Genomic DNA, 11,188 nt, shown 5'->3' with positions numbered 1-11,188 from the left:
CACATTTTAAAACAGTGCATTTGTATTGTCTGAGAACAACTGAGAACAATAAACAACAGTGTTATTTTTAATTATGTTTCTGTTGTGGCTGTGTGTGAAGAAGCAGAAGTCGACATACAGGCTCAGTCTTATTTAATTGGATTATTGTTAATAGGTTAATATATACATTAGATGCATTTACATCATATATGCTAAACTGTACCCAAAAGCAATAAATAAAACATCAACAAGAAGTTTGTTAAGAATTCATTTCTTTTAGATGAATGTTCCAAAGCACAAAGTCCAAACTGGATTAAATTTACAGGAACAAATACTCCACTTACTGTTTAAAGCAGTCATAAGACAACTGACTGACAGAAACACTAAGGGTTTCAACAAAGTCTACATTTCAACCTTCTTAAGTCATCCTGACTTTACTAATCAGACCAGCTTCACTCTCACTGCTCACTGTAGGACTCAATGAAGCTTACCTGAACCTTGTTATTCATTTTCACTCCACTCTCAAAGACAGGACTCCAACAGAAACGTAAGAACAGCAATAACATACATGTATGAGACAACACAGTAAAACAGACGAAATATAAAGAGAGTTTGAGACACGGCAATATGGACACAGAGGATAACAGATTTGACAATATGACAGTGCACGTTATACTGCACACACAAATGATGAACAGAGAATACCAATTAATAGCAACGAATGTGCTAATAAATTGCACAGTAATGTCAAATCAAACATTTTAGTAAGTTGCTATTCACTCCGAGCAGTGCAATGATACAAGGTGATACAAGTACTGTTTCAAATAAAGTAATAAATGCTGGGTAAAAGCAATGAAGTCACTGTCAGAGGAAGGTTTGCAGTGGCTTAAAAATAAAATGAGAGGTATTTATAAGCTACTATTAAAAAAAGGTCTAGATGTCTTTTCTCAGAAAGTAGAGTATAGCTGACATCAGGCAAAACATTCAAACTGAACACAGTGCAGATAATCATTGTGGCACAGAGCCATCTCCGACAGAAAAAGCAAAGGTTATAATCAGATGTAGTTCTTGCTGTTGTGCCCAGTTCTAAAAGAAGCTATTTTTAGTAAAAGTCCAAACCTCAGTTTTCTTTTCACAAACAGCTTTCATGAGGAGTTAGCAGCATCAGCTAGGCCGACTGCATCAACCGTGTTAGCATCCATCCTTTATTTAGAATTTATCCTCATCTTGTAAGACTTTACTTTGAATACTTCAGAGCCAGCTGCACAAGAAATAAAACAGCTTCATGTTTGTTGTAATAAAAATAATACAAATATCTCTTTAAATAGAAACACTAATGTTATTATTACATATATTGCTAACAGTAGAAATATTTATATATTTCTGTCACCTTGTGAGCAGTATCTGCAAACTGCTGAGCTTTGCGCATCAGCTTCACAGTCTTGTCCTCAGCGCGACTCAGTCTGTCTCCACGTTCCCCTAGGGCCACATTCACTCTCTGGACTACATTACCCATATTGCTCCCTGTGAAACACACACACACACATATCAGTTTGCACTTAGGAGTCTCTAATCACACTGGCATGATCAAATCAGTTGGTGAGTTCAAAATAAAAACAAAAAAAAAAATAAAAGTCGTGTTGAGCATTGCTTAAACTTATGTTCAACTTATGTTATGTTGGCTTGAAATGCTATGCAAGTTTCTGTTTCAAGTAAAAACAGAGATGGGATGTGTTTTGTGTCTTTTAGGGTGCAGTATGTTGGTTCAGCATATTGACGTGAAAATACAATTGTCAAGTCATATTGATAATTTGCTGAAAAAAAGGACCACTGGCATGGTAAACATTTTGTAATGTGGTATATAAAGCTGAAAGCAAAAGTAATCAAAATAGCATATGACTCCAAAGGGTTAAGATATTCACAATTTTGAGTTTTCTGTACCTTTAACTGCAAAGCCAGCTATTCAAGCACAAGTGTTAGCAAGTATGACCCCACGGAAATTCCTGTGAGTCAGTGTTAATTTCGTTGACAAAATATTTTCGTTATAATTTTCGTCAACGACACGTTTTTACTGACAAAAATGAGACGATAACTAAATAAGTGATGATGACGAAAACTATAATTAAAATATATTGACATTTTCATTATCTAATAAAAACGAGACGAAAATGTGAGTGAGTGTCAGGATCTGTATTTTGAGTTTCCTGTTTTGTGCTTTTATTCTGTAGGATCATTTAGGGTTTGGTTTTGTTCTGTCTCATTCCAATTCAATTCAATTCAATTCAATTCAATTTTATTTGTATAGCGCCAAATCACAATACAAATCATCTCAAGGCACTTTATAAAAACTAAAACTAAAAACCCAACAATTCCCTTATGAGCAAGCACTTGGCGACAGTGGAGAGGAAAAACTCCCTTTAACGGAAGAAAAAACCTCCAGCAGAACCGGGCTCAGTTTGGGCGGCCATCTGCCTCGACCGGTTGGGGTGAGTGGATAGAGCAGAGAGAAAAGAACTGCAACAATAAACAACAAATAGACACTGCAGGTTGGTGGGACCAGTAACTGCACATCAGCGATATACAGTTCCAGGACCAGGGACACTTGCAGAAGGTACAGAGAGAACAGAGAGAGAGGGAGAGAGCACAAACTAGGGGAGAGAGAGAGCACAAGGTTAGTAACATTCAATGGTGGAATATACATGAGGTGGGAGGAGAGAAGAGAGGGGAAGGGAAGGGGGGGGGGTTAGGGTAGTGGAGCTCAGTGCACCGATGGTCCTCGGGCAGTCTAGGCCTATAGCAGCATAACTAAGGGATGGTTCAGGGTTGCCTGAAGCCAGCCCTAACTATATGCTTTGTCAAAGAGGAAGGTTTTAAGTCTAGCCTTAAAAGTATAGAGTTCCCTTTACTTTGACCTGATTATTTGACTTGTTTCACCTATGCCTTGTTTTGTTCATTTGAGTTATATACCCCTCCTCAGCCACAGCCAAGCTGCCAGGTTATCTGTCTACAGCCACTGACTACAGCCCTTGTCGAGCCCTGACTAGATGCTTTGTTTTGACCACTGCTTTTATATATATGGGTCAATTTCGCGTTTGATGTCAAGACAAACAAGACTTTGTGTAAACGGTGTGGAGCACTTTTTCTTTTAAATATTTTGTAGTTGCACTTCTGAGTTAAAGAATGAAGAATGTCATATGCAAGTTATAAACAATGTATATGTAATTTTTGGTCTTTTATGAAAAGGCCATATTCCATATGTTTAATGAAACTTGTTTTTATTTAATTTTAAGTTATTTTGTATATTACAATAGTTTAACTAAATTACACTTAAATTAAACCCAATATATTTTAGTCGACTAAATCTACAGTAAACTAAAACTAAAACAAAGCAGATGACTAAAATATGACTAAAACTAAAAGTCAAAAGACTATGACTAAAACTAAATTAAAATCTGCTATCAAAATTAACACTGCTGTGAGTATAAACCTGTAAAGACAATTCTTCTATCTGGCTGAAGCATCATACTGTACTGTTATTATTAATACCAGCATAAGTCAGAGATTGACTGTGAATTGTAACTTAGTTTGTTGACGTAGCTTGGCACATCACCCACGTTACACTGTGCCTGTCAGCGGGTTCAATGGTGCACTTCGCTTCCCGCTCTGTCTCTAAGCCCCAGGCTTCTTAAAGACCAGCTATTGTATCAACATCCCCGAAATAAACAAAGTCTGCTTTCACTGGACCACCACATTACAGAGAGGCCTTTCTGTTGCAGCAAAGAGGTGCAGCACAGTGAGGACAATCAACAAAAAGATAGAAAAGAAAATGAGTCAGAGACACATGCCCAAGAGAAGATGATCTGACCAACCGTGGTGATTTACAATTAAGGTATGGAGGACACCAGGAAGGAAAGAAGGAAGGACGTTTATTGTTTGAGTCCCTGAATGCACTGGAAAACTGGAAAGGTTTATCTATCCATCCAGCTGTCTACAGTTTACTCACACTTGCGTAAATACAATATAAATCTTTTATATGCTTTGTCATTTCTGCAATGCAATGTGTTTTGCATGCAATACACATTCTAGTGTAGGCTCAGATGGAAGAGTGAAGCTGCTGCTTTGCTAATGTGTTGCTTTAACTACAGCGCCTGTGTAGATGTCATAACAGAGTTCTGATTAGTTAGAGTTGAATATATGTCACTCAGAAATGTCACAGCAAGAATTTTTGCCTCAGTAACTGATTAAAATGACAAACCAGTAAATATAACACAGTAGGCATCACGGGCATCTCATATTGATGCAAAGTCAAAGTCAAGTAAACAGCTTGGCTTTAGGCATAAAAACTGTTTCTTTTGTATGTCACAAAAGTTTCATACTGGAATCAGACACTTGTTTGATGTGGGGAAAGTCTACCCATCCACTCTAGCCTCATCCTAACACAGATGTTCTTCCTTGATATAATAATAATAATAATAGTAATAATAGTAATAATACATTTTATTTCATGGCGCCTTTCAAAGTCTCAAGGTCACTGTTAGAATAAGGGCATTGTAAATTGCTAACTGTGTTATGAGAATTGTCATTTTGCAGACAGATTTATGTAAAGGGTGTAACCAGGCATATCACAGTTGAGGAAACCCAGGTTTTCTGTGCAAATCACCAAGACATGCGAATGTATGGATGTGAACTCTGTATGAACTTTGAAGTTAACCTATGTTTCAACTCTCCCCTATTGTGTAAAGTGAGACGGTGCCTGGAAGTCATGTAACCACCTCCAGATATAAATTAAAGTGTTCTGAGCGGGCTCGGGGCTGCAGCCGGGGATAGCACCAAGTGTGCATCTCCTAAAAGTCACGAGCTCAACCTAGAACAAAGAAAAGAAAGTCTCTGTGTAGATGTTTGATTAGAACCAACATTTATTGGTGTTTCCGCCCGGTTTCCAATACAGCATCAACGGTGAAGAGGAGGACGAGGACGCTGGAAAACTGTGCACAGTCGGTCCCCTAGGAAAATCCACCCTCGTGAATTCGACGGGAGGTCGGTGTCTACTCGCCTGAAAAGATCCTCTTCACTTCTGCTGCTTGACGGAAGCCGGACAAGAGACGTATCTGCAGAAATAGGTGAGCTGCGTTGACTTCTATGTCTGGGACATAGCAGTGTCAGGGACACTAGAAAGCAGCTGCAGAGTTCGTCAGGGACGAAACCTATGTCAGGGACATAGCAGTGTCAGGGACACTAGAAAGCAGCTGTAAGTTCGTCAGGGACGAAACCTATGTCAGGGACATAGTAGTGTCAGGGACACTTGAAAAGTAAAAGCGCTATTCGTCAGGGACGAAAAGAAAGTATCAGGGATACTGAAACACGTGTGAGTGAATGAGAACGTGTGATTGATTGTAGTTGACGGACTATTGTCGGCTGAGTAGAACAGTGTCACTACCTATTTAAACTGTGTGTTATTTGTTGGGCACAAGTAAAAATTGAGAAGTTGAGTGTGGTGGACGGCTGTATCCGCAGGTAATTAGTACCTGTAGAAGCCTGATACAGTGGACGATCCCCGCGCTGTTGTGACTGATCGTTTGCTTGTGCCAAAGTTGCAACTATGGGAAAGGGGAACAGTAAACCCCAATTAATGGGGGATCCTAAATTTATGAACACTTATTCTCCTGGATCAGCGAGATATTTAGGAGAATGGAAGAAAAAGTATGAGTTTCCTGGAAAATTGGAAACCTGCGCATGCGATAAATTGGTAACTCAGTTAAAAGCAGAAATGGCCATAGTAGAACCTAGGAAAATTGATAAATTTAAACTTCAGCTCATTGAGGCAGTAAAGTGGCAAGAGCAAGCTGAGAAGAGAAGAGAAGAGATAAAAAGTCCCTCATAGCAGCCCTCCAAGAGGACCCAGCTGATTTTGTAGGGCGTCCACAACCATTAATTCAACAAGAAGAAGCGGCTGCTGCGGCTGCCGCACCTGTGACGGGGGCAGCAAAGGCAGCCGCGACCCCGCCTCCTACGGCTAGACCTGCTCTAATCAGTCCTAGCCACACTAGATCAGGAAATCTGTATGGTCCTTTAAGTGATGAGGTCCAAGGACTGGCAGAGGCCATGTTAAAATTAAGTCCGTTTAGGGACCTCCAGGGCGATGGGTCAAGGATGGGGCCCCATCCTGATCCGCCGCCCTGGCCACCATTGACTGACCCAGCCAGCATCTTTCCAACCATAGAGGTGCCTAACCCTCATTTTGGAGTAGGGAATGATAACAGGCCCCTTCTCCTGGTAAGGAGACCGTGGTCTTGTAAGGAGCTGGAGGATGCAGTAAAAGGGCTAGGGGACCCCTTCGCTAATGTTCGTCAATGGATTGAAAATCTGCAACAACTTAGACAAACTTACAATTTGGACGGGCAGGAAATTGACTCAGTGTGCAGGAAAGCTTTAGGACACAGATATGGAGGAGTGAGGGGAGGATATACAGGGCGGACTCCGGCGGGGGAGGTTTTGGCCCCCGGAGACCCAGTCTTAGACAACCAAGTTGCATTACTGACAGATAGAGTAAAAAATGCATTTGTTAAACCTCCTGATTACCAAGCTATTGCCCAATGTAAACAGAAAGAAGGTGAGGATGTGTAGTACTATAGAGGACGGCTAGAGGAAGTGTTTAAAGCAAACAGTGGTTTGGATCCCTCTGACACTGTCGCTTCCCCCTATCAGCAACAACTGAAACAGGCCTTGCTGAGTGGGTTTCTTCTGTCCATCACCCACCACATCCGAAAGCTAAATATTAGTACACCCACAGATGGAGTGACTCGAATAATGAATTATGCACAGCATGCCCAAGACTTACAGAAACATAAATCAGAACAACAATCAAAAGCTGCAGTGTTTGCACTACTGGATGTCATGAGTGACAGGGGGAGAGGAGGTCCTTCACAGTATAGCAGGAGAGGATTCAGAGGAAGAGGCAGAGGTAGAGGGAGCTCAGGAAGAGGTTCTGGAAATAGGAAATGGAAGGATGATGTATGCTATAATTGCGGTAGACCAGGACACTTTGCCCGTGATTGTGATGAGCAGAACCAGAGCTCAGGGAGAGATGAAGGCAGACGATCAGAAGAGTATAGGAGACCAGGACCCTTTAACCCCCAAGCATGACTAGGCCCTACTGTAGTCGAAATGTTGGACCTTGAAGAAATTGTAGACACTTATTATAGTGCAGAAGGGAATAAGGTAATGCCCATTAGAATGTTAAAAATTAATGGAGTGAAAATAAAGTTTTTGTGTGACACAGGAGCAGACAGAACAGTTTTGAGGGATAAAATTCCTGGAGTGACAAAAGGTGATAATATTTTTGTAAAATCAGCAAATGGACAGGTCACCCCTTGCAGTTTCTCCCAAAGTTTTATGATTGAGGATGAGGCATCTGGCTTTCAGGAAAAGGTAATGGCAGTTTTGTGTCCTAACTCTCCTGTGAACTTATTGGGCAGAGATTTGTTGAGCAAATTAAAAATATCTCTAATACCTACTACAAACGGGATGGCAGCCATAGGCCCGGGGGAGGAGATCCCCTCTTATGTAGTGCTGAAACAAGGGGCACCACATTACTGGTGGTCCCTAGATCTGCCCATGCCTGACCCTGGATGCACAGGAGAGCAGCTCCTGCGCCTGCTGCCTGATCCTCAACCACCACACTCAGAAAGCCTCTCCCCAGAGCAGATGCATGTCACTCTCTATTATAAACACACCCCAGGTCCAGATTTTGATTATGTACGGAAGTTTGAGAAGTTAGGGCCACAGAGAATAACGCTTAAGACCCTTTATACTGATAGGAAAGGAAAGGCAGTCTGCTCTGTTAGTCTTCCTCCAGAAGCTAAGCGCCTCTTGATGGGATGGTCACATAATCCTCATTTGTCAGTGTCTAAGACGAATGACATGCATTGGGAGGAGTTAAAGCAGTTTTTGAATAAAGCTGAGAGTATTTGTGATTGGCATGAAGAAGAAGGAGGCTGGTTTAGTAATAGTGTGGGAAGCTGTTTTTACAAAAACTTAAATTGGGTTGTAACGGCCACTCCCCGTGCTCACATGGGGGAGGATGACCGAGAATGAGTGTTACTTCTGGAGGAGTTAGATCCGTGTTTGGCTGAGGTGCTTGACAGTTTCTGGTCTCGAAGCAAAACTGATGTAGGCCTAATGACTACAGCTCCAGAAGTTATTATTAAACCTAAATCTGACTATAGACCTAGGATAAAGCAGTATCCCCTTAAACCAGACGCGCTTCAGGGAATCAGGCCGGTAGTACAAGAGATGCTTGATGCAGGGATCCTGGTGAGAGCACCAGAGGCTCAGTGTAACACCCCTATATTTCCAGTGAAAAAGGCTGATGGGAGGAGTTGGAGGATGATTCAAGACTTAAGGGAAGTAAATAAAGCAGTTGAAAGTAGGGCCCCGTGTGTCCCAGATCCTCACACTTTGCTGAACCATATAAAACCTGAAATTAAGTGGTTCACGGTTGTGGATCTCAGTAATGCTTTTTTCTCTATCCCAGTACATCCAGACTCACAGGGATGGTTTGGGTTCACCTTTGAGGGAAAGAAACTCACCTACACCAGGTTGCCACAGGGTTATGTTGATAGCCCTACTATATTTGCATCAGAATTGGAAAATTGCTTATCTACATTCCATGTGCCCTCACATAGTCAAATTTTGACCTATGTGGATGATATTTTAATTACATCAGACACTCAGTAGCATAACAAAGACACGGCTATAGCACTGTTCAAACATTTAGAAAGAACAGGTAACAAAGCATCTCCAAAAAAGCTACAGTGGGCTGCTGCTGAGGTTGTATTCCTGGGTCATAAACTAACACCAGAAGGCAGAGCCCTGACTGAATCCAGAAAAGCAGCGGCGCAGGGACAGTTTGGAAAATGTAACCTATACCTCATGGAAGACGTGAAACAGCCTATAGATCATGAAGTACTTTCAGATATGCAGAAAAGAGCTCCACCGGCTGAACAGCAACTTTGGCTCAAAGAAAGAGCCATAATTGAGCAAGACCTTTTTAAGATTAAAGACAAATTTTGTCTGCCTAGAAGTCTCTATCATACGGCAGCTATTTTGACGCATGGGCCTTGCCATGTGTCAACAGGAGGGATGGTATATGCAGTGGAAAAGTATTTTCACGCACCAGGTTTTAATAACTACTCAAAAAATTTTTGTAAATCCTGTTTGACTTGCACTGTTCATACCATCCCCAAAGTGCAGGCCTGGTAGAAAGAACTAATGGCACTATAAAGATGAGACTGAGGAAAACTATGGAGCAAACGGGAAGGACATGGGTGGAATGTCTCCTCCTGGTGAAAATGTATATGAGGGTCACGCCAACAGACAGAGGCCTGACCCCGTTTGAAATCCTTTATGGAAGATCTTTTACACTTCCCATTTGTGAAAATGTGTGTGAAAAACCTCAAGGAGAAACTACTCTAGCTGAATGGATGAGCAAGATGTTGCAAACTAGAGAAGTTATGAGTGCAAATAATCTGCCAAGAGATGTTTTGTCTCCACAGGTGCAGAGAGTCAAGCCTGGTGACCAAGTCCTGATAAAGGTCATCAAGAGGAAGACCTGGTCCACTCCCAAGTGGGAGGGGCCCTATACAGTGATCCTGACCACTCCCACTGCAGTGAAGATTCAGGTGAGACCCACGTGGATTCACCAGAGCCACTGCAAGATACTACAGCCGCTAGGAGCCGAGTAAGGTGGAAGTCGGCCGGTATCAAAACCCTTGGCTGCTGAAGAGACCATCTGATCCTTACTCCCAGCTATGGCTCTCCATCGGCTGATTCTGTGTCTAGGGACACTAAGTATTGTCTGTTATGCAAGCACAGACTGTAAATATTTACAAGACTGTAAATACCACTTGCTCCCAACAAAGGGGTTTCCAATTCGGCATACAGCTACAAAAACTACGGATCAGGACCTACCAAGTATCCTCTTGCAGACATGCTACAGGTTGTGTAAATACTGATTATGTGTAACTGTTTGTGCTCTGATAGAGGACCAGAGGTGGTCGCCCAGGAGCCTGGGGGCCGGTTGGGAATTTTTCCTTTACTGAAGGTTTTCGCCCAACCCCTCACAGAGCCTTGCTTCTCCAAATCTTGTTTAGTCATAATGACGAGTTTCCAGAAAATCCTACAAGGAAGATGGAAAACTCTGATACTATGGTGAAAATGACAAACAGGAGGGAAATGTTAGAATAAGGGCATTGTAAATTGCTAACTGTGTTATGAGAATTGTCATTTTGCAGACAGATTTATGTAAAGGGTGTAACCAGGCATATCACAGTCAAGGATGTTCTCTGTTTTTCTGTGCAAATCACCAAGACATGCGAATGTATGGATGTGAACTCTGTATGAACTCTGAAGTTAACCTATGTTTCAACTCTCCCCTATTGTGTAAAGTGAGACGGTGCCTGGAAGTCATGTAACCACCTCCAGATATAAATTAAAGTATTCTGAGCGGGCTCGGGGCTGCAGCCGGGGATAGCACCAAGTGTGCATCTCCTAAAAGTCACGAGCTCAACCTAGAACAAAGAAAAGAAAGTCTCTGTGTAGATGTTTGATTAGAACCAACAGTCACCTTACAGAGAGAAAAAGGAAGCATACAGCATGAAATATATAGAGTACATTAAAACAACAATAACAACAGTGCATAAACCGAGGGCCAGAATGTAAAGGCAAAAGTGTAGCGTATCTAGGAAGTGGGCGATGTACAGTAAAAGTAAACACAGAAACCCAGATGACAGAACAACAAATATGAAACAATATGAGACAATATGAAATAGGCGGAGGGTGGGAGAACATCACGGGTTGCTTTGAGAAGTTAAGAGAGTTAGGTGGAAAACGCTATACGGAACAGATACGTTTTGAGTGATGATTTAAAAGTTGGTAAGTCCGGAGACGACCGGATGCGATGAGGGAGAATGTTCCAAAGGTGGGGCGCAGTGTGGCTGAAGGATCGAGCGCCCATGGTGGCCAGGCGCACTGTATGGGTGCAGAGGAGAGTGGAACTGGAGGAGCGGAGAGTACGAGGCGGAGAATAGATATGAAGTAGATCAGTGATGTATGGTGGGGCAATAGAGTGGAGGGCTTTGTAGGTGAGAAGGAGGATTTTATAGTTTATACGGAAGGACACAGAGAGCCAGTGAAGTTGTTTAAGGACAGG

At 42.0% G+C, this 11,188-nt stretch overlaps 1 protein-coding gene across 1 annotated transcript in view; it reads right to left on the bottom strand.

Moving 5' to 3' along the window:
• Positions 1-208: 208 nt before the first annotated feature.
• stxbp6l (syntaxin binding protein 6 (amisyn), like) overlaps positions 209-11,188 on the bottom strand; it is a 37,901-nt gene continuing 26,921 nt past the window's right edge. Inside the window, exons 6-7 of the mRNA XM_026318775.1 lie at positions 1,370-1,503; positions 209-1,240 (exon numbers count right to left, since the gene is read on the bottom strand). Coding sequence (XP_026174560.1) covers positions 1,217-1,240; positions 1,370-1,503 — 158 coding nt within the window. The 3' untranslated portion in view covers positions 209-1,216. The remainder of the gene's footprint in view (positions 1,241-1,369; positions 1,504-11,188) is intronic.

This window comes from Mastacembelus armatus, chromosome 24, assembly GCF_900324485.2.
Source record: "Mastacembelus armatus chromosome 24, fMasArm1.2, whole genome shotgun sequence".
Taxonomy (NCBI): Eukaryota; Metazoa; Chordata; class Actinopteri; order Synbranchiformes; family Mastacembelidae; genus Mastacembelus; species Mastacembelus armatus.
The sequence above is the reverse complement of the archived record's forward strand: the minus strand, read 5'-3'. Positions and strand labels throughout refer to the sequence as shown.